The sequence below is a fragment of the Pseudorasbora parva genome, chromosome 9 (genome assembly GCF_024679245.1).
Source record: "Pseudorasbora parva isolate DD20220531a chromosome 9, ASM2467924v1, whole genome shotgun sequence".
In the NCBI taxonomy this organism is placed as follows: domain Eukaryota; kingdom Metazoa; phylum Chordata; class Actinopteri; order Cypriniformes; family Gobionidae; genus Pseudorasbora; species Pseudorasbora parva.
In genome coordinates this window covers 10938749-10963422 of record NC_090180.1, presented here as the reverse complement: position 1 = coordinate 10963422, position 24674 = coordinate 10938749, and the positions used below count along the sequence as shown (strand labels likewise).

Sequence of the window (24674 nt, the reverse complement as noted above, 5' to 3'; positions counted from 1 at the left end):
AGGTGAACTAGTGTTTACTTTCACATTCTTTCTAAACATAGACATATTATATTTACTGTTTTGATCTCTTCTTTACTCTTTTCAGGGCTTAGCAAAAAGTATTATATTTATGATATTTATATTTATCATGATGGTGTCGCATAATAGGAACTGTGGATAACAAAACCGATATTTATACTAATTTATTTTTTGTCATTTATATAGATAAAATCGTTAAAAAGCCATTTATTATATATTCCAAAGGCATATTGAAATAAAAAATATGCTAATTATACATGCATAAAAACTTTTGTTATACACAATTATTTGCTTTAACATAGTTAGCAAACACTTACGACTTTAATGTTCATGATATGCATTCATTTTCACATAGAAAATAAAAACAAATAAAAAACACTTGCTATTGACTTTATGAAAGTATTGACAAAAGATCCCTCATCCCTATTTCATTTCATGTGTGTGCTCAGATCATTTTATGTGATACAAGGTGCACTAGTGTTTACATCCGAGATTCAATTTCTTAGTTTTTTTTGGTTCATATTGTTGTGATTTCAGTGGGTGTTTGTGTTTCTCTCTCAATGTTGATATGTTATGAGACATTTCGGGTAAATTAGAGGGCGAAGCAGGGATCGGGAACCCAAATTATTTTTAAAACTGCCAGGCAAAAAATGCTCTGAGTACAATTTCAGTTAAATTAAATCCAATTGACCCAGCGTTCCTCACTTATGATGGCATAGAGCATGATGAAATACTGATTAGCTGGTTTATGTGGCTCATGACTCTGAAGCTTTTGTTTCTAGTAAACAGAGACCTAAGTGCCATTATACATAAGAGGATATTATGTACCAACCAAAATATCTTTCAGTGAGTTCTTGAAATCAGCCTGAATGGGCAAACACACTGATGATTATACAGGCTCACATGCGTCTCCCTCAGCGTGCACACGTCGCTGTTGCATCCGGATTGTTTTGTTTCTGTCGAGTCTCCAGCTGGTTTTCACGTGGCATGGCTATTTGATATTCCATCCATCATTGATTTATCACAGTTTTGTCAAAGCTAATACTTCATAAAAAATGAAATGCATTTTACAAGCTTAATGCTTTTTTAAATAGTTTTTGGCTATTTTTCACTTTTATTATGATAATACTTTTTTGCTGAGCTATTATTATTACTATTATTATATTTGTCATGGGGAAACTTATTAGGTAATAAATATACTAAAACTAAATTAATGAAAATGTAATTATATTTTCTTCTGCCATAGTTAAAGGTACACTTGTAACTTTTTGCCCTTTAAAAACAAATGCATGCATCTTGTGGAAGAACATTGTTTTGGTTTTTCGTGACTGTGAGGATGAATATGGTTCTTTCTCATAACTAAAAAAGAGAGCGATTATTCTACTGCTAATAATAACACATTCACTATCAGATTTAAGAGATTTAACCAGTTTAGATGGAAAGGATCTCAAGCTAACTCGCTGAAGATTTTACTGCAGCTATACCTATTTATAGACACGGTACTTCCTTGAAAATAAGTTTCAACAGAACGCTACAACAACCATAATGATATGACCCTTCACAACATATAAGGCATTACAATAAACATCATTAGAGAGCTACGTACGTATATGACAAGAAACGCATGGGCGAGTGATGCAAATACACAATTTTCAGCTAAACTGAGATCTAAAAATATAAACGCCCATAATAGCCTTATCATAGTGAATCAGGGTAAGACAAAAACATGTTTTGGAAGAAGGTTTGATGATGGAAAAAAGTTACATAGTATACCTTTCAATATGCACTATATTGCCAAAAGTTTTGGGACGTCTGCCTTTACATGCTCATGAACTTTAATAACATCCCATTCTTAATCCATAGGGTTTAATATGGAGATGGCCCATCCTTTGCAGCTATAACAGCTTCAACTCTTCTAGGAAGGCTTTCCTCAAGGTTTAGGAGTAAGTTTATGGGAATTTTTCACTATTCTTTTAGAAGTACATTTGTGAGGTCAGGCACTGATGTTTCACTGAAACTAAGGGGCCGAGCCTAACCCTGATAAACAACCCCACACCATAATCCCTTTACACCAAACTTTACACTTGGCACAATGCAGTCAGGCAAGTACCGTTCTCCTGGCAGCTGCCAAACCCAGATTCGTCCATCGGATTGCCAAACAGAGAAGCGTGATTCGTCCAGAGAACACGTCTCCACTGATCTAGAGTCCAGTGGCGGCGTGCTTTACTCCACTGTATCCGACGCTTTGCATTGCACTTATTGATGTAAGGCTTGGATGCAGCTGCTCGGCCACGGAAACCCATTCCATGAAGCTCTCTACACAGTACGCACTGTTCTTGAGCTAATCTGAAGGCCAAATTAAGTTTCGGGGTCTGTTGCTATTGACTCTGCAGAAAGTTGGCTACTTGTGCACACTGTGGACCTCAGCAAGCGCTGACCCCACTCTGTGATTTTATGTGGCCTAAGACTTTGTGGCTGAGTTGCTTTTGTTTCCAATTGCTTCCACTTTGTTATAATACCACTAACAGTTGACCGTAGAATAATTAGTGGTGAGGAAATTTAACAAATGGACTTATTGCACAGGTGGCAATCTATTACAGTACCACACTTGAATTCAGTGAGCTCCTGAGAGCAACCCATTCACAAATGTTTGTAGAAGCGTCTGCATGCCTAGGTGCTTGATTTGATACACCTGTGGCCATGGGAGTGATTTACTTCAATAAAAAATGTTTACACTATTTAATTATTTTTTTTATTTATGTATTTTGTCTTCTGTCTTTGGAAAAAAGATTATTTTTACAGTGGTGACAAGGATAGTGTTAGGTTCTTTTTTTCCAAGTTACCGGAGCATTGAACAACCCTTTAGCTGAGTTTCCTGTGAGAAAGCTTGTGATGTAGTCTGTGCCCTTGGCCTGCGTATGAGAGATGAGTTGGGCCGGCTGAGCCTTGACCAAAACTTTAGAGATCATGAGGCAGCAGACGGGCACTGCAGCTCTCCTTACTCAGCACAAAGTCCACTCTCTGTCTCTCCTCCCACCCTTACATTCCCAGCGTCTGCTGCTGTTTGGATCCTTCCCCATACTCCTGTGTGTCCAGTCCAACCTAATAATGATGAGACTGCACAACCTTGTTCTCTGTCTAAAACAAACAGCGGCTTACCTCAAATTCCTTCACTGCCCAACTGACGTTCACATGTCAGTCTGATAGCGCTTTGTAGTGATGGCCATTCATGCTTTTGATGGATAAGCTAACAATGTATCTTCACAATTTTAAATGAGCCAAACACTGAGAATGACTCATATACACGCTACCATTCAAAGTTTTGAGGATTTTTAAGACATGTTTTTGAGTAAAGTCTCTTATGCTCACACTAAAATGTGATTATCATGAAATATTATTACAATTCACAATTTGATTATATTTTAAAAAGTTATTTATTCTTATGGCAAAGCTGCCTTTTCAGCATTATTACTCCAGTCTTCATTGTCACATGATCCTTCAAAAATCATCGTAATATGCTGATTTGCTGCTGAAAAAACATTTATGTTTCTGCCCATCATGGCGTAAAGGTATGCCAGAAAGTTAATTTTTGGCCTTGTGCACAAGAAGCGTGCACACGTATGTGTGTGTGTGTGTGTATGTGTTGCCTCCCTCTCTGAATGAGCTCTCATTAAGCAGTTCTGGGTGCTAGCCCATAGCCTGGCCTCTTTTTCAAAGTGGACCTGCTATGGAAGGATGTTTTAGTGAAGAGATGCTCCTTGTTCCCAGCTTTTAACATGTTTACAATCCTATTCATCTCCCTCCATAAAGGAGGCCAGCCTCTCCCACGCTGGCCTTGTTGGTAAACAAAAGATCCTGTGCAAAAGCTACCACACCTTCAACTTGTTTGTCCCCATTGGGGCCTGTTTCCTCAAAATAAACCTCGGTGTGTGGCAATGGGGAATGTTCCTTTAGTGGTTTGGGACTGTCCTGCTTTCCTGTAGGAGAGCTTTAATTAAAGAATGCCTCTGTAAGTTTGTAGTATTCTTTTTTTTTTCCACAACCATCAGCTGTCCCAAGCTAAGCAGGCATGGATTCCTTGTATGTTTCCACCGTACCATTGGATAGAAACCTTTTTGTTTCCTTGTTTAAAGGGTTAGTTCACCCAAAAATAATCATAAAAATTATTTCATTAATTACTCACCCTCACGTCGTTGGGACACCGTAAGACCTTTGTTCATCTTCAGAACACAAATGAAGATATTTCTGTTGAAAGCTGATGGCTGAGAAAGGCTTCAGAAAGGCCTCCGTTGGCATTCAGTGCATTCCCACTCACAAGACTCATAAAGGCACTAAACACATCGATACAAAGTCCATCTCACTACAGTGGCTGTACAATAATGTAGCAATGCGACGAAAATAGTTTTTCTGCGCACAAAAATCTAAATAACGACTTTATCCACCAGGTTATTGACTTGAATATGACACAGATCCGCCGTTCAGATACATGACCCGGAAGCGAAGAGGAGCGCCGCAATCGCGTGAGTTCATGTCCGAGACCTACACGGAAGACAATAACTTGGTGGATAAAGTCATTATTTCGATTTTTTTTTGCACACAACATTTTTTTCCGTCGCATTGTATAATCGTCCCAATTATTGTACAGCCACTGTAGTGAGATGGACTTTGTATCGATGTGTTTAGTGCCTTTATGAGTCTTGTGAGTGGAAATGTACTGAATGCCAACGGAGGCCTTTCTGAAGCCTTTTTCAGCCATCAGCTTTCAACAGAAATATCTTCATTTGTATTCTGAAGATGAACGAAGGTCTTACGGGTCCAATGACATGAGGGTGAATAATTATTTAAATAATTTTCATTTTTGGGTGAACAAACCCTTTAAGTTACAACAACGGTCTCTGGAAGGTGGAGCTTACAATTCTGTGTTTTCCCTCCATCTCCATACAAACCATGTAACTCCCTCATCAATGAAATTAATAATTAAATTATTATTAAAGCTCATGTCATTAATATTTTTTATTGTTGGCTTTTACACGATAAACTATACTGTATTGGGTGGCCACAGAAGTAAAATCTGGGTTATGAAGCAAAACTATTTGACGACTACTGATGTAAAGTCTCCCTGCTGTAGCTTGTTTACTCATTAAAACTGGATCTTTGAGCGAGACTGGCTGCTGCTGGCAGAAAGGCATGATGGGAGTGCCATCAAAGACAAGTATAGCATCCAAGGTGAAGAGTTTGCGTGCGTGCATGAAAGAGACACACCGAACATAAATAGCACTTGCATTCAGCAGTGTAATGTATTCTTGTGTGTGGCTGATGAGCGCTTCACGGAGCTGTTGTTTAATGTCTAGACTTTTCGTTTCCATGGACGTCTTCACACCGTCTGTAGTTTCAGGGATGTTACTACGATTGGTTGTTAGATCTTTGTCCTTGTTTCGCACCATTTCATTCTCTGTTGTTCTTCGGTTTCACGCTGAAGAGGAATACGAGTGTTGTAGTAAGTTAAGTTGACATTGTTGGCTGTAGATTTGGGAACTGACTCACCCACACGCTGTTGTATGTGATTCATGGCTCGGGACTTGTTTGGAATGATAATGCAGGCTTTGGTGTTTGCTCACAGATAAATGAAGCTGTGAAAGTCGGCGGTTGGCTGTGTGAGGAGTGCCGTCTGCATAGAATGCCAAATGACCACGTGAAAAGCGAATGCTGTCTCTGTGCTTGAGAAGTAAACCAGCTCTCAGGGCGATTTATGTTCTGCTACTAGAAGTTTCTAAAACATGACCCCTGACCTTAGAACGCATGACTCAAAACCCTACATGAATGCATAAATAGGGTCAAAATTAAGCCCCTGTTGGATTCACTGGTTTTCTTCATTGTAGAAATGAAGGAATCCTGTTTTTATCTTTTAAATATTATCATTTTGATTTATACACAAACGTTTAAAGTCATTTAATAGTCGTCTTTTCTTCCCTATTGCGTCATATAGAGAGTCAATCTTCTGAAACGAGGAAAAAATGGTGGGTAGGGTGGGAGTTGAAATTGTCCATTGGGAATTGGCTGGAATTGTTAGTGTTTGCTAATTTAATGTGCGTGGATAAATTATTTAAAATAAACACTGCAATATATATCTTTTTTTATTATTATTTTAATTTTGTTTGTTTTTTGTGCTATGGCCAGACTGCTAGCCCAAAAATAAGATTTTCTTTATAAAATTTTGAATATCGAGGTTTTATCCGGATGTGTTTTTGAAAGTCTGGACAGCAAAAAAAAAAAACATTAACTTTTTTTTAAATTTTTTTTTATCTCATTCAAACCAAATTTGAAAGTCCAATCAGACTTTTACTGATGTGTCTCAGGCTGGAAGCTCTGGCCGTTTAAATCATATTTCAAATGGTCTCAAAACCGATGATGGAAATGCCAGAAGTATTCATACGGCTTTCCAGCGGTATATGCAAAGATTTCAGCCGTGGCTACAACATGGGACATAACAATATACTAGTTCTGTACCGCGACTCAACGGGGCGTTTTTTTTGAAGGGTGAGATGATGCACCTGTGTCCGTTTCAAAAGCTTTGTCACATGTGGATACACCTACTTTGTTACCAAAGTAACCCATGCGGATAGGTTGGTTTTTTTGGACACATCTTATTTGACCACTTGCAATTAATGGCGTGGGCAGTCTGCCTGAAAAAATCTGATTTGAGAAGAAATCTGATTTGCCTGTGGTTTGAACATGGCATTGGTTGCTTATCAACTTCTATTTTATTTCTCCAGAGAAATGAGTTGTAGTGGCTAAATATTAGCATAGTTATTATCACTGAGGAGGAGTACCCTCATACCAAAACCAGGTGCACTTCCTCACGCAGCGCCAGTCGAGGTCTTGCAGCGGACGTCCTGTGAGACACCCAGTCCTGTCATGCATCTAGACCGGGACCAGTGATTGTCAGATGTGAAAGGAAAGGCAAATCTTCCATCTCACTCCCAGGAAATATCTAGACGATTATACTCTTAATTGTTTTTATACGCGTTAAGTAGATGCCTTGTGATCTGTAAGTCACAGTGGTATGCTCAAAGTGTGTGCAATATCAGGAGGAACCAGCTGACTTAATGTGGGTTCTGCACCTTCACATTATTAATCACATGAACTGCGGCATGTTGAATTTTTTAGGGAGGGTTGACATGATGAATATGCCTGTTTGACATCTCATCTGTGTATCTTGATTAGTTTGAGGGGAGAGAAATATTTTGTGGGGAAAAAAATCAACAAAATGATTCATTAATATAGTGATTCTGTATTTCTACATTTTTAAATCTTGAGTTTTGCTGTCAGGTTGTGTTCTAGCCATAACTCTGACCGAGGTGATAATGTGGTTACTGTTTCATTAAAGTGCTGCGCCCCGGGCAGTGAGTTTGTACCAGGATTTTCTCATTACTTAGATGTCCACGTCGGGAGGAACTTCCCCATAAAATGACAAACTGTAGCCATGTGAGCCTGCGACGCTCCAACATCTGCTGCATTCTGTATTGTCATGATGATTCATTTACACAGTAAAAGGGAAGGAACATTGTGAGCTCAACATGCAAACACTCATCATCCACTCTGTATTTATGTGGCCCACTGCGAATGTCCTTACAATCGCAATCTTGGCTGTCTCCAAAGAAGACACCGGCATCTAGGCAGCCCCGCCGCTCAACATTGCCAGATTTGAAATGGTCTTTAACCCTGTATAATACACTTTTGGTCGTGTTAAAATAAAAAAAATAATAAAAAACTATGCTATGCTAGATATCTGCACATGTCCATGAATAATGGAAAAAAGGCCCTTTGTCTAGCTTTTTTTCATTTTAAAATGAACTGTTGATCAACAATCTCAGGACAGGAGGTCACAGAGAATATTAAATGAGCTCGGTTTTTTTCTCTTGCTAATCTTGTATGTGATTTTCCAGAATTTTGGGACGTGTGACACTTGATTGTTGCGGTTTTAAAATTAAGATTAAGATTTGTAACAAATTTAACCTAAAATATGCTGTCATTGAGTTTAGAAGGAAATTTTGCAATAGTTGATGAACTATGAACTATAGAAAAAAATATATTTGATCTAATATATAGAAGTAAATGTTTTTAATTTGATTTTTTGATTTACTTTTGTATTAATATAATAATTTATACATATTTAATGTTAAATGTTATTGTAATTGTTTATTATTATATTATAGTATTAATATAAAATAAAATAAATATTTTCAAATGGTAAAAAAGTACTAATTTGGGTAAGAGCAAACACAATGTCAACATAGTAATTGTCAAAATTCAGAAAATGCACTTAAAATATTTTCTTATTTTCCTCTATACTATAGAAATTGTTCTATCTTCTAATGTTATTTTATTTACTTATTATTTTTTGCATAGCTAAGTTAGTTTGGTTTCTACTATTCTTACTGTGGAAAAAACCTCATTCTTTAGAATTCCTATTTTTATAAAAGCCTTAGAGTGTGTTAGAGCTGCACGATTCTGGAAAGATTTTAAATTATGATTTTAAAATAGAGATCATGATTCTCCCACAATTCTAAATAGATAACTTAACAAAATGTTAACATGTTATTTGCTGCAGTCTATTTAAAAAAACATTTAATTTCTTTAATAATAATAATAATAATAATAATTTAAAAAAAAGAAAAAAGTATGAATGATTCAACGAATCGTTCAAAGACTTCATTCTGTGTTTTAAACAAATCTCTTCAATGAAAGATTCAATAATACATTTGTCACCTGTTGCCAAATAGTGGCATAATAATGTAATTAATACAATTATTAATATGATTTACAGTATTTTGATCACTACTATAGATATTCATCTGAACTATAAACTTTTATTCCAGTAATTCTGGATTTTTGAATTATTAACACATTAATAATAATGATATGGTGTAGCTGTTTCATACATGACAACTGATCTCTCTAACTCAGCAGCAGCACTAATGCGGATTTGAATGTTCCCCTGTGATCATATTTGTCAAAGGTTTAATAGACACGATTTATCGTGCAGCTTTAGTTGAGGTGTAAATGTCACACACACACAAAAAAAATGAATGAACCAACAATTTTCTCATTGCAAGTGCTTTGGTAATAAAGCAATCAGAAGTGCTTTGCGTTTACTGTTCAGTGATTTGTGATGGCAGAATCTTACCGACTGTTTTCTCTTGTCCAGGCGTCACCCCCACTGATAACCTGCAGCAGCTGGAGGACAAGGGCGGCTCGGACAGCAGCTCAGAGCCGGTCAAAACCTGACCCACACAGAGGTTGGTTACTTCTTTGCCATTTAGTAAATGCTTTCCCATCCAGTATAACTTATAGAGAACAAGTTGTAAAAACAATACTTTGAACAACAGTAGCCAACGTGCTGTCAATACACCAGCAAACATTTCATATGATATCCGTTTGTTTGCATTCCCAGGCCCTGCTAATGCGTTGTGTTTGTTGTTGTGTGCGTTAGCAGATGTTCCTTCACAGAAAAACAAGGGTAACCTGAGGGAGCAGCTTTTAGTGCAGGAAAAGTTTTTCCCATGTCATTTCCTCTTAAGCGTACGGGTTGTACAAGCTGACACATTCCCTTTGATCATTTCCAACCCTTCAGAAGTGCGTAACTCAGTATGTTCATCTGAGCAAAGGCAATGATGAATTCAAAGTGCTCCAGACTCACTAACAAGCTGTCAAAACGTAATCGCGTGTTGTTTTGGATGCCATTTTTTCGTTGTCCACAATCAGTTAACACAACTGATGAAAAAGAGAATCAAGAGAGTCAAGTCACCTGTGGTCCATCAAGTTCTCAACAGTTAGTTTATTATAATTAACCTGAGAAGAGGATCTTTTCAGAGAGTTGTATGTGTATTTGATTTACAAAACACTCCTGAAACGGTCTCCACTTACAGTCTAGTTAGGAACAGCTGTCCAAGACTGCTAAACCATCACATTCAGTCACACTGTCTTGGTTTCAAAATTATTTCAGTTTTATTTTATTTTGTTAGATTATAGGGGTGTAACGTGATGATATGTATCGTTGATGGAAACGTTACGATTCGCGATATAGCGTTGTTTTATCCAAGGCTCAACTTGCTGTAGTAGGCCTATTTATAAGGTATAACTCACCCAAACACAAATCAACAAATGTAGGCTACCACAAATGTAAACTGTCATCATGTACTTACTCACCATCGTGTCGTTTTTCATTTAACTTCCAAACACAAATGAAGATATTCTTTATGAAACCTTAAGGGTTTTTTTCCCTCCATTTTTAAAGTCCATTCCTCTCAAACTTAAAAGATGCAAAGAATGTAATAAAGGCGTGTAAAAATAACTAATCGAGTGTCTAATCCAAACATTCTTTAGTCTTCTGAAGAGACACAATGGCTTTATGTGATGAATATATTTAACAGGACGCACATACTGTAGTAAACATCGGCGTTCAAGTGGTTGCGTGAGGCGCAAAAACAACATGAGAGAGGAAATGCAGAATTAAAATTCTTGCATGAGCTAAACGTTTACAGTTTTAGAGCGGTCGTTTTGGCGAGCTTTCTTGCGATTAGAGCTGTAACGGATTACATTGATCATCTGAAGTGCACGCGCTGCCGGAACGGCACTCCTCAGTGAGGGCACAAACATTATTTAAAGTGACACTCCTCAAAGTCAACACGCAAACAGCATTTAAAGCGACACTTCTTAGTGAAAACGTTGGAAGCGTGTTTCAGTTTCAGTGATTACATTAAAGCTACACTGTGTGATATTTTCCCCCATCTAGCGGTGTAAAGGTATATGACCATGCAGTGAATAATAGTTTCTATTCCTCTCAATTCTGATTTCGTTATAACTCCTACGGTGGCCGATTTAGTCCAAGATTAACATGGCAATCCCCCTCTTCACATTCGACACGGTGCCATCGAGTGTTAAAATGTGAAAGGCAAAGCTTGAATTATACACAACATTGAATATAATGTATAATAATGCAATGGGGGAATATTTGTGGGTCCTGATAATAAAACACAAACAATAATAATAATAATAATATAATAATAAAAAGGTAAAAATGTTTTTTTTAAAAGTTCAGTATCGAAATACATATTGAATCGTGACACGAGTGTATCGTTACACCCCTATTAGATTACGTACAATTGCAGGACTATAGCTTCATGTTTTTAAGACCTGTGTCAAGCTAAGTTTTATTTTTGGAAAATTGAATCAACTGCCCTAATAATAATCTTTAAACTATATAATAAAATATGACGAAGCATGTTAACACGTACGCTGAGACCGTAAATTGATCCAATCCACAAAATCAGGATCACCACCAGCCAGCTGAGGCCATCCTCAGTTCTTCGTCACTGCTGTCCTCTCGCTGCTCCTTGAGTAGCACTAACAGGATTATTTCTTCTGCGTCTGGGGCAGATAAAGCAAATAAGTGCACAAGATTTTAAGGTCTGTCGGTGAGAACATCATTTACTTTTTAATGGATGAGTTTGCTGTGGGTTCCTGGTAGTTAGGGTACTGTAAAGCTGCATACATGCGCTCATCATTCATTCACTATTTTATGAGTGATCAAAACCCATAAACTTTGGGGTGATGAGGCACGAGTAAAGTCATGAGTGGTGAGATTTGTCCCATGAGCTTTAGTACAGGGTAATCTGGGTCATGGCTTTGCTCTCAATGAACCTCAGTCTGGGTTAATGTCCCTTGCATCCGTTTACACCAACTAGATTAACATTGTTCTCATTAACTCAGTTGGTTAGGTATTGATTGCTGCAAGAAACACACACGACAAAGCTGTACTAGGACATTTATATTCTTCCAGGACATGTTTTGGATTGTTTATACACCCCTGCTTTTTGCATGTAAATCTCAGTTAAAAAGTTCAGGGTCAGGAAGATTTTTTTCCTTCTCTTTACTTCTCTTCTAATACTATTATTCAGCAAGAATGCGTTAAATAGACTTTTTTTTTTTTTTATTACATAAATATTTTGTAACATTTATAAATACTGTCTCTTTACTACAAATAAACAATGTTCTTTTGAACTTTATATTGTTCCAAAAATATATATCCATTTTCAAAAAAATATTAAGCAGCAGACTTGTTTTCAACATTGATAATAATAAGGAATGTTTCTTGAGCAGCAAATCATCATATTAAAATGATTTCTGAAAGATCATGTGACACTGAATACTGGAGTAATGATGCTGAAAATTCAGCTTTGCCATCACAGGAATAAATTACATGTATACATTTATAAACGTTTAAAATGTGTAGAAAAACAAAACGGTTATTTGAATTTTTATAGCTACAGTGCCTTGCGAAAGTATTCGGCCCCCTTGAACTTTGCGACCTTTTGCCACATTTCAGGCTTCAAACATAATGATTGAAACTGTAATTTTTTGTGAAGAATCAACAACAAGTGGGACACAATCATGAAGTGGCCCCTTTACTTTCAGTGCAGCAAACCCTCTCCAGAAGTTCAGTGAGGATCTCTGAATGATCCAATGTTGACCTAAATGACTAATGATGATGAATAGAATCCACCTGTGTGTAATCAAGTCTCCGTATAAATGCACCTGCACTGTGATAGTCTCAGAGGTCCGTTTAAAGCGCAGAGAGCATCATGAAGAACAAGGAACACACCAGGCAGGTCCGAGATAATGTGTGGAGAAGTTTAAAGCCGGATTTGGATACAAAAAGATTTCCCAAGCTTTAAACATCCCAAGGAGTACTGTGCAAGCAATAATATTGAAATGGAAGGAGTATCAGACCACTGCAAACCTACCAAGACCTGGCCGTCCCTCTAAACTTTCAACTCATACAAGGAGAAGACTGATTAGAGATGCAGCCATGAGGCCCATGATCACTCTGGATGAACTGCAGAGATCTACAGCTGAGGTGGGAGACTCTGTCCATAGGACAACAATCAGTCGTATACTGCACAAATCTGGCCTTTATGGAAGAGTGGCAAGAAGAAAGCAATTTCTTAAAGATATCCATTTATAGTTTGCCACAAGCCACCTGGGAGACACACCAAACATGGTGTGTGCAAAACTGAGAGACATACCCCAAGCGACTTAAAGCTGTAATCGCAGCAAAAGGTGGCGCTACAAAGTATTAACTTAAGGGGGCCGAATAATTTTGCACGCCCAATTTTTCAGTTTTTGATTTGTTAAAAAGGTTTGAAATATCCAATAAATTTTGTTCCACTTCATGATTGTGTCCCACTTGTTGTTGATTCTTCACAAAAAAATACAGTTTCAATCATTATGTTTGAAGCCTGAAATGTGGCAAAAGGTCGCAAAGTTCAAGGGGCCCGAATACTTTCGCAAGGCACTGCATATCAAACAATATTATTGTTTTGTGTGTTTTTGATCAAATAAATGTAGCCTTGGGGAGCATAAGATGCTTCTTCCATAAACATAACAACTGATGGATACATTTTTGTCATATTTCACAACTCTATGGGGTTCTGTTTACACCTGGTCACGCATCTATTTGATCAAATATCTTTTTTGCTAAAACTGTTCCATTTATATTTGTTTACATAAATGTGTCTCCGCCAAAATAATAAAAAAAGCTGCATTTTATGTATCATCAGCATTTTTCAAGGTCAAAGAGTGCAATAAGAGAGAGAACGGCATCAGCACTGGTAAAATTTTTTTAGATTATATTTAGTCTCAATTATTTTAATGAAGATGACTGTGATTTGAGTGTGTGTGTGACATATTTTAAAGTTTATTTGTGGCAGTCTGCATGTCAGCTTATTGAAGATACTCAGCTTTTCATCTGCAGCGATAAATGTTGCAGTATCGCTACCATATGTTGTGGCTATAGCATGTCATATAGCCTATAATGTTCTCACACGTTTATTTTTGAACATTTTGGGAGGAGTACAATTTGCATATGTGGTTTCAACAACCAGATGCATTTACACTTGTTCCAGTTTCATCTGGAATTTGTCTCAGACCGCCTCCTGAATTAGTTTAAGGGATCCGATGTTGCTCTTCTTCTTGTAGCCAGGGTTCAAAATGAACACTCTGAGAGTGTCAAACGCTTCTCTGTTAGCATAGCCTTTGAACGTAGTTTAAAGGTCATTCCTAGAGTGTCCCAGACGGAAGGGAGCGCATTTAAATGTGCTAATAGTTGAAATTGCTCTCTAAAGAATACAGACAAATGTGCTTCGAAAAGCTCACCTTCAGTCTTGCCATTGAAGGCCATTCTCTGGTTATGTGCAGTTGTAATTTAGTGCTTTGTAGACCTTCTCAAAATAGATGCACTGTTGCTACCTGTGCCTGCCAGGTAGCTCTCGACAGAGCACAGCCTGTCCTGTGTTTGGTCTGGATGTCAGAATGATGCCTTGTAATAGGTTCGCTATTTACCTTAGGCTTTATTTTTTGAGTCTTTCCACTATCACAGAGCACCTTTGATTTCCTACAGCAGCACTGAGATCACAAATATCCTTGAAATCGCTGTAGGCCCTCCAGTGCCAGTTTCACAAATAAAATTAAAGTGTCTAAGACAGATATGTCTTCTGTCTGGATATTTTAGCAAAGAGAACGTCAGATGGGGATGGTGAACTGGATGTGATGCCAGAGACTGATTTGTGGCACTTGATGTTTGCCACATATTGAAATTTCTTCTAAATGTTTGAGTTAAAAAATATTAATTTGAGTCTGGCAATATTTTCTTTTGCTCTCTTAAGTCATACCTTTTGAATTTAATCTTATATGTGGATGGTAGATTCCTGTAAACGGAGCGATGCAGAGCAAAGTCAGTATTTCAACTTTTCAAATTAATTCCTATTAAAGTTAAGCTTCAATGAGCATGATCTGAAAACGCGCCAGACTGAACATGCGCTGTGAATGTATCCCGCGCTTACCTCAGATCTGCACAGCTCTTGGCTTTCGTGATGAATGTTATGATAATGATTCCTGCTGCGTTTGTGCTGTGACTCTCGTTCGGCTCAATCACATTATATTGAACAGACATGTTCAGTTTTTATTTGTATTGTCTGTTCTCTAACTGAACTAAATAGTTTTATTACTACTATGAAAATGAAAACAACGGTAGAGGCGGTGCTGCGGTGGGAAAGTAATCCAGTAGCGGTCGCTTTGGGAGTGGCCTTGTGGGACAGCGAAGCAAGTGCATTATGGGAGTTATTGTTTTTCATCCACATAAGCCAAAAATACGTTATCTGTCTTTTCTCAGTCTAGAAGGCACTAAATTCAAAAATAATTTCACAATTATACTACATAAATGACCCAGTTTAAATGTAGGGTTGGGCATCGAGAACCGGTTCTAACTTGGAACCGTTTAAAAACTAACGATTCCATTGGAATCGTTTAGAAAATTTATTTTCGGTTCCGATCTTCGGTTCCAAGCGCGCAAATTTTGGTTTCCATGGCCACCTGATTTCCGGTGCTTGCGCGCCCGCTTGTTCTTTTAGTCATGGAAGCCCGGTAAGCGGCTCTGAAGTGTGGATTTATTTCACTTTTAAAAGCCTGGGTCGGCACAGTGCAACTAGTGTTGTCAAAAATATCGATACTGAAATACCTGAAAAGATACGATAGCCTGCTCAGCCTACACAATCGATCCCAGCTGCTCTGCTCTGCTCTCCTCTCCTTCTCTGACCGACAGCGAGTTGACACGCAGCCGCATATTCTCACTCAGCCGGTTAACCTCTGAACACGACGGACGCGCGTTCTGCTGGACTTTTCCTTACGACAGCGTGTTTGTGTTAGTGTGTGTGATCGGTCTGAATTTCGCGCGGGATTGCACATAATTCTACGAATCCCCGCAGATTTCAAGCTCACATCTGAAGCGCACACACACACACATAGCCTACCGTAATAAAGCCGCCCCTGACATACAAGTGTAGGCCTACATACATTTGTTATTCAAAGTCAAACTACAAAAAGACAAACGATCACACTGCTCTTGACTGATCAACTTGTCTAACTTTAATGGTTTTATATGAAACGATTTAATTTTTTGCAAAAACATTATCCAATGTTATTTTAAATTTATTTAGCCACTTTGCGTTTTTTTTATTCAGTTTCTTACCTGAATGTTAGACCTACCTGAAAAAATAAAGCAGTCTATTTCATTTATATCTTTTATTCTATTGTATTTATTTGTGCTATTTTTTGTAATATGTATCTTTGTTTATTCAATTTACCATTCAAAATCAAGCTTCCTTGTGCTGTGTGTAAGCTATTGCAACACAATTACCCCGTTGTAAAAAATACATTGAGTTAACAAATATTTGTGAGATAATTTTAATAGTAATTGATCAATGTTTATATATGAGAAAAAGCTTAAAAGCTTTATCATATAAAGTGATCTCTTCAGAAGAAATGTTTGATTGCCTAGACTTTCAAAAAAAATAATTATATAAAAAATATCTAATTGACAGTATATGCAGCGTTTTTCCCCCGTTGTATTGAAAATAGCATTGAATATCGATGTGACATGTTTTGACTCCACCCCTCAAAGAATCGGAATCGAGAATCGAAAAGAACCGGAATCGAAAGTAAGAATCGGAATCGGAATCAGAATCGTTCAAATCAAAACGATGCCCAACCCTATTTAAATGCACATTCATCTTCCCAGCACTGAAGTACCCCTTTAAGACTGGTGTTTATCAAATAACACCAAATACATGCTACCTATGTAGTACAGAGTACAGAGACTAGATAACCAGTTCAGTGAATTCTGATATTCACTGCTGCTTAGAAAAAAACTCAGTCTGTGAGTGGCACCAATGTAGTTTTATGTTACAGCATATCTGGGCATGTGACCAAATGCACACATCTTACTGCACTGAAAAAATTTGGTGTAGTAATTGCTAATACATATCACAAATAATTACAATAAATGCCAATCAGCACATTGAATTAAATGTGACATTTGGAAGTAGAAAGACTAAAATAGTAGGCATATTTTTGAAGTCAGCCATAATTCATAATTTGTTTTACTGAAAACTATTTTTTTTTTACATTGTGATTGGCTGTTGTGCCACGTCAAAAGCACATACCTGCAAAAAAACATTATAATAAGTGATCCTGTCTACACTGAATGAATTGAACATTCTGTACTTCCAATAACAGGACAAAATTATTTAGATAATTTGCTGGCATGCGTCCATTGTAGACAAACTGCTACACAGCAGAACAGACACTGTGTGACACTGCGACTGGTCTAGTAGCTTCTATATATGATATAATTATGTAACAAGATCTTGGCCATATTCTCACACACACACACCTGCTGTGACGGGTGGCCCATGTCTGGATGATTGACAGGAGGGGTGAGCCAATGAGCTGCTCTCCCCTGAGGGACGGGGCTCATCTGCTGGCCCCATGAGTCAGTAGTCCAGCCCACTGCTCACAGCACACAACCAGCTCTAAAGTCAAAGCCCCATGCTGCCGCCGCCACCGCTGGTGTGAGCAGATAACAGATGGACACCAGAATCTATTGCTTATATAGCAGTTCATCAACACACTGACACTCTCAATTTAACTGCTCATTCATTTTAGCTCTGTGCCATTATGTCTAGCTGTGGTGTAATCTTATGAAACTATTGCAAACATATGAATATACAGATGGGTCCAAAATGCTCTTTAGATCATCTCAAACCAACCTCTCCTGTATAGATGCTTTTATGACACTGATAAGGGCTGTATATATATTTTTGTCAATATTTAGTTTCATTTTATTTTTTATCAATTATGTATGCATATGTATGTATAAATGTATGTGTATTGTTTTTTTAATGTGTTTTTTTTAGATATCTAGATACTTATATTTAGTACGTTTTTTTTTGACGCCACAACCAAAGGTTTAATAAATATGTTTTTTGCAGTGAAGCAAGATCATACTCTCACCCTGGGAACTGTAACTAGAGGACGAGCCTTTAGGCAAATGTGATAAAAGAATTTAGCTGAAATCCAATTTTCTCTTTGTTTTAAACACGATTTTGTTACCCAATACACCCAGCGGGACATTGATGCTTAATATCATCTCAGAGTGGATAAACGCAACAGACTTGTGAATCCAGTAGTAACGTAACGCTCCTCTACCGAGCAGGATGTTTTATATTGTTATTTGAAGTAGTCATGTGGGCTCAAAGCAGCAGTTTTTTTTGTGTCAGTTTCTGTTTTAAACTGCCTGAGTAAAAAACTGTTCGCGTGATCATCATGTGTTTGGATTTAAAAGAAAAAAGTTTGGCCTCGCAGACAACAAGATGGTTTTAATGGTGGCATTGCTACATTGCCAAACGGCTCAGCTGATGCAGCGTATTTTCCGTACGCATTTCTGTGATTTTTATGAACCGAGGCGCACTGGAATGTGGCTTACGTGGTCATACAGTACAGCTGAGAGAACATTCCTAACATGGGAAATGCTCTCGCTGATGCACATGCTTTATGGTCTGCTAGCTGTACGTAAGAAACCGTAAAGACCTTATGAAATAACAAGTGTTTTCTGTCCTTCTGCTGAGTGCTGACATATTCTTGTCCTGTGCTGACTTGTTTGTATTAGGTTGTATAGATATATGCATTTGTTTAATTTAGCGTTTAGTTTGCCACATCTGTGAACCATTAGCAGTTTGCTAGCCAGAAACACTGATATTCAGGAGAGGGACTTTTTGATTCTAGAGAGTTTTTTGATTGGACCAAAAATTTTAAAAGTAGAAGTCCAAGATTGTGAAGAATCGGTCACTATTGATATTTACCACTATTACTAGACCTTAAGCTTTTTTTCGTTACTCTGACCTCTGTTCTGTGTTCTGTGTGAACTGGCCCTATAACAGTATATTGTATCCTTGCATTAGTCTAAAAAAACTATTGTTAGACTTTTTTTTGTGCTATTGCTTGTAATTAGATTACATTTTTTAAAACTGTTTTTATTAATGGCTATTTACTTGCTTTTTTAATAATGTTCTAAATATATATTAGTTAGCAGTTTTAGCTGTGGTATCGAAATTGCAATCGAGAAATGTGAAATATCACCTTATTTATTACAATAAATGGATCAAAAATAACAAACACAATAACTATAATATTAATCTTTTTTGTTATGTGGTGGGCCCACTGAAAATTATTCACTGAATTGAATCGAAAATCAAGAATACAATCGCACTGAGATCTGAATCAGTGTATCGATGACCCATCCCTAGTGTATATAGATTTATATTTAATGTATATTTAATGAAATATCAATTTAATAATGTATATTTATAAATGCACACTAAACTGGATTAATAAATGTGCATAACATTTTGCTTATTGTTAATTCATAATGCCTAATGCATTAATTAATGTTAACAAATTGATTCTTATTGCAAAGTGTTCACCACTACAGGCCACAGAGTTCATTGTGGTCTTTTAAGAGCAGAAAGGAATCTGTAGTACACACATGATGGGTATGTTCCTGATAAGGGCAAAGGATCGCACATGCAGGGAGGCCTGCATGTATTACTGATCATGTAGCAAGATGTTCTAATATCCGTTTTACAAATCGCTGTTTCATTTCAGCAGGCCATCTCACAGGGATGGTGTGATGAGGTAAAGTGTTATTCTTACATGGACGATAAGGGTGAGCGGGTGCGTTGAGAAAGCCTTGGGGATTGTCTTTGGCTCTGATAATTCAGAAGGGCTTTGGAGGGAGATGAAATGATGTGAGATGACTATTGGCTGGATTCCCACAGCTGGGCTTACTCTGTTTTGGGGGAGGGGGCTACAGCACTCAACACAGAGGATTAAAGGCGACTGGGTTTTTTTCTTTCTTTGCGGGGGTGTTTGGGGAGATCGTTACAATTATTGCTCTCTGCATGACCCGTGTTTTAGACTCCACTGTGTTCTGTAATTATGTTTGAAGAGAAAGGCCCATTCCCTGTATGCTGTTTTGGTTTATAATCATTGACCCCTTTTCTGAAACATATAAACAGTCATTGTTGATAGCCTTATTAAAGAACACAAAACACAGTTTTCATCGTAGTCTCTGCTCATATTATGTCTATCTAAAAGACTAGCAAGTTATTTGCTGTATATGTTTGTTTTTGTCCTGCTAATGTCCTGCAAATGGCAAAATAGTTCAGTTTAGATAGAATTACTTAAGGTTACTCCAGACCAGTGCTTGTACATTATTTAATTCACTTGCATTTACTAGTAGAAGTTTTGTATGTGATTAAGAACCTTTGTGGCATGTTTCAACCACAATTGTTCTAAAAAATGCTGATAAAAAGCATTGCATGTCGTTTTTTTTTTTTACCATTTAGACTTCGAAAAGCACTGAATTGACAGCATGACACAGATAAAGGACTTTAAATTAACCTGAACCGTCCTATTAAAGTCCATCTTAGTCTGTTTTCTCCAATTCTTGATCCTCTGACATTTCTAAGACTTTTGCAAAGCCTCTATCTAACCCAAAAATGACCCTGGGGATGTTTTAAGTGCTTGGGCGGGGGGAAAATAAGTGCTTTTGGGTCCAGTGAGGTTCACTTGCTAATGGGAGTTTTTGTAATTAAATTATATATTTCTGCAAAGCTGATTGTCATACAACAATAAAATCCCTTATGAGCTTGTAATCACTGGATTTGAATGGCCTGAGGTTGGGATGTACAAAACTCAAAAACCGTGTAATAATAACACAGAGTGCCATTGTAAGATAATGTTTCTCACAGGTTTGAAGTTAACTAGACCTGGTCAACATATATTGTCACATCATGATAACATTTGGACTGCCTAACAAAACGTTATTTGAAATTATAGACCATTTTCTATATTACAAAGTGATATAGATATGCCATTTCAGTAAGTGTGAATCTATACAAGCAAGAAAACTTAAACTCATTGAGCTAAAGACGCTAGGCATGTCAAGATTTAAAATAAAATAGACCTGAGTTCAAAAAAGAAACTTGTTTGCCATCTCAGTAATGTCTTATTTTTTTTATTAATCTCTGCAGCCCTTAGATTGAATCAGAAGATTGTCACAGACTGTTGTGCCATAAACTGCTTTGTCATTGCCGTTTCCTGAACTATTGTGGCCACCACCAACACTGTTGTCCACGAACCTCTGTAATTACTTTTATTTATGAGACCAGTAAAGTTTTCCACCATTTTGTGTTTCTTCCTCTCTTCAATGTATTTTTTTCTTGTCCCACTGCAAACAGCCTCAGGGTTTTGGCAGGAACATGAGCCCTGATCATACGTCTATATTTCTCTCTCTGCAAAAAGAAGCGCACTCACGCTTAAATTGCTGAATCATCTTTTCTTTGCAGTTTTATGAGAATAATTTGGCTATTTTCACTTATGAAAATATATATCCTTTTGTTATGATTATAAGCAATAAATGAGAACTGGTTTAGCTTACCAAATTATCTTTCCCTTTATTGGATGATTATATAGATGAATGATAGTAATGTATCATATATAAATATAAGGATAAACATTGCAGTTATACATTTGGGACCACAGTACACTAGTCTACATAAATGTTTCTAGATTTAAAATGTCTAAGATTGTTTCCCTCACACCTACCACTACCAAAATGGGTTAATTTCACTGATATTGAGGTATACATGTGTTTACATTAGTTGCTTTCTAGTGCTTACATCATCAGCCAGCAGCATGCCAGAGTCGCAGCTCTTCCTGTTGTTGCTAGGAATGTGATGTCACCTGCTCCCTTAACATGGTTGGTCCTTGTGTGTTTCAGATCCTCAGCCTTGGCCAGGAACAAAGGAGCAGCGACAAGTCTTTTCCCCACAATCCTCTGGTGTTCCCTCCCAGCTGGCTGAGCCTGACGGGTTGTGCTGACACTGACTGGAGCTGAGTGCTCTTTTTTTCCGTTGTGCGGGGCCTGGCTGTGTGGTGGAAGCGAGGGCTAATTAATGAGCTGTGAGTATGAGGCCTCACTGCTGACAGCCAGTGGAGACGGGATTAATAGTCCGGTCATCTGGCTTGATGTGTGTGCCTCCAGGCTGCCCCTTGACGAGAGTCCACTGCGGAATCCACCACGGCGGCCGCCGAGAGACCAGCAGAGATGCCCACCGAGACGCTGCAGGCAGATAGCAAGCCCGCCGGCCAGGGTGGGGCCTTTGCCTCTGCGGTCCCACTCCGCATCCTCAACAAGGGGCCCGACTACTTCCGACGGCAGACTGAGCAAAACCCGAAGAGGTTGAGTGCCGTGGAGCGGCTCGAGGCAGACAAGGCCAAATACGTAAAGAGCCAGGAGGTCATCAACGCTAAGCAGGAACCCATTAAGCCACAGGTACTGGCCAAGCCTCCTGTCTGCCCAGTTCCTGTCAAGAGGAGTGGCGGTGTGGGATCTGGCTTGAAGGCCTCCAACAACAATGCCAAGTCGGACACCTGCGCAACCACCACCAAACGGGAGAATCTCAACCTGGAGATCCTTAAGAACATCTTGAACAGCTCCTCCTCATCCGAGGGGCCTGCCAAGGGGACCTCGCACAAAGTCGGGGCACGCAGCTGGGCGCCACATCGGTCGTCCGAGCTGTCGGAACCTGGGTGCCGTTCTTTTACAGACTCGCTTAAGGTACCATCTTCCACGCAGGGTCGACACAGTCCACAGGGAGGCAACTTGAACCTGAGTCGCAGGCTGCTGGAGGAGAGGTCGTGCGAGGCCGATGGGGAGCGCTCGTCGCTGCATGCCTCTCACAGCTCCTCGGACATTCGCCGCTTGTGCAATGGCAAGCCACTGAGAGCGGCCCGTAGCAGCAGCTCTTCCGCACCACCACTGCCGCCCAAGCCCAGCGCTAAGGCCTTGGCTGCTTGTGACAATGCTCCCCGCTCCCCTGAAAGAGAGACAGTGGCCAGCACTGCTACGGAGCTGGAGCTGGGCAATTCTGTGTCCCGCAGGCCCTCTCTGCACCGCTCCAAATCAGACTTGAGTGACCGCTACGCTCGGGCTGGCGCAGACGTGGAGCGCTTCTTCAACTATTGTGGGCTGGATCCCGAGGAGCTGGAGAGCGTAGGTGTGGAAAGCTTTGCCCGAGCAAACTCTGACATTGTGTCACTCAATTTCCGTAGTGCCAGCATGATCAGCTCGGACTGTGAGCAGTCACGGCATAGCAACGACGACCTCACCGACGAAGACGACGACGCCGGGGAGCGTGTTCCTTATGGAATTTCTGCCGTTGAACGGAACGCCCGGGTCATTAAGTGGCTCTACAGCATCAAGCAGGCGCGGGAGTCTCAGAAAGTCTCCCATGTCTAAAAGCGGGAGCAGACCTACCTGACCCCATCTGGACTTGATACCTGCTTATTTTTGCAATTCATGCACTGTCTTTTGAAATCTCTAAAGATTACATGGGAAAGCCTTTTGAGTTAATGGCTCTTTTTAGTCGCTTTTTGCATTCAGTGTTCGCCGTCTTCTGAATCTGCATGACTCCTTAGACATTCAGCCTCAAGGTAATGCAGCTCATGTAGGAACCTCTTTAAAGACGGTTGCGTCAACATCATCTCTGTGCAGAGAACAACTCATATTTCCTTTTTTGTTTCTGCCTCTGTGTATCAAACATTTTGATGCCAGCACTTTTCAGGTGCTTCTTATTTCACTTGGGCGCACTGAGCCAGGAAGCCATATTGGTATGAATGCAGAGCTGCAGTGTGTTTAGACTTATTTTGATCCTCTCTTTCTGTCACTTTTTTTTTTGACTTGTTCTTATGATGGATATCAGCTGTATGTATATAAACCTCTGTGAACAGACGCAGCAGAAGCATGTTTTAGTCTATTCTCGAGATCTCCCCTGCCCGACTTCTCTTGGTCAGCCTTGCACTGGTCATATTGTTCCAGCAGTATCACAACACCATTCAGCGTCATGTGGTTTGTTTTCACGTTGTCTGTCGTTCATAAAGTTCCTGTTTTATTTTTGTGGTACTATTGTTTCGAAAGGTGTAAATGCTGTAAGAATATGTATATAATTTTCAGCGTTGTCGGAAAAGCATTGTGTGATGACGAGTCTGCTATGTCCATAGCTCCTGGTCTGTTTGTTCACCCTTTGGGCTTGCATTGCAAGGCTGTATGAGACTTTGTCTATGAACAAATCTGTACGACACTGTTGTTGCAATGACATACATGTTCGGTATATTGAAGTTTGAGCTGTTACTTAAAAAGTTCATCAAAATTTTTGTTCACATTTAGTTCTTTTTCATTTCAATAAATGGCTGATTTTGCCAAATTTTGTCATCAACCTCAAATGTTTGAATTTATTTGTTCTGTTTTATATATATATATATATATATATATATATATATATATATATATATATATATATATATATATATATATATTTGATGCATGCAATATTTTTCTTGAAGTGAAGCATCAACATTCTTCAAAATATTGTATTTTGTGTTCGTCTGTGGAAAAAAAGTCATACAGTTTTAGAACGACATCAAGGTGAGTGAAAGATGACAAAATCTATCCCTTTAAGCAACCATAGAATGATTTTTGGACCAGCTCACACATCAAGGCCTGTGATGTGATCCTTCCATTGCTGGCCTTGAGAAAACAGCTGTCAAGTCTTGTATTCTACAACTTGTGCATAGGCAAGATCTTCCCCTTTAAAAAACGATTTTCACTCTCTCATTGTGCCCTTGTCTCTTTGCAG

The 24674-nt window shown here is 38.6% G+C and overlaps 1 protein-coding gene across 1 annotated transcript in view; it reads left to right on the top strand.

Annotated features, from left to right (window-relative positions):
* Positions 1-24254, top strand: part of fam110b (family with sequence similarity 110 member B) — a 44193-nt gene extending 19939 nt beyond the window's left edge. Inside the window, exons 2-3 of the mRNA XM_067453083.1 lie at positions 9227-9317; positions 21758-24254. Coding sequence (XP_067309184.1) covers positions 22085-23278 — 1194 coding nt within the window. The 5' untranslated portion in view covers positions 9227-9317; positions 21758-22084 and the 3' untranslated portion in view covers positions 23279-24254. The remainder of the gene's footprint in view (positions 1-9226; positions 9318-21757) is intronic.
* Positions 24255-24674: the final 420 nt, after the last annotated feature.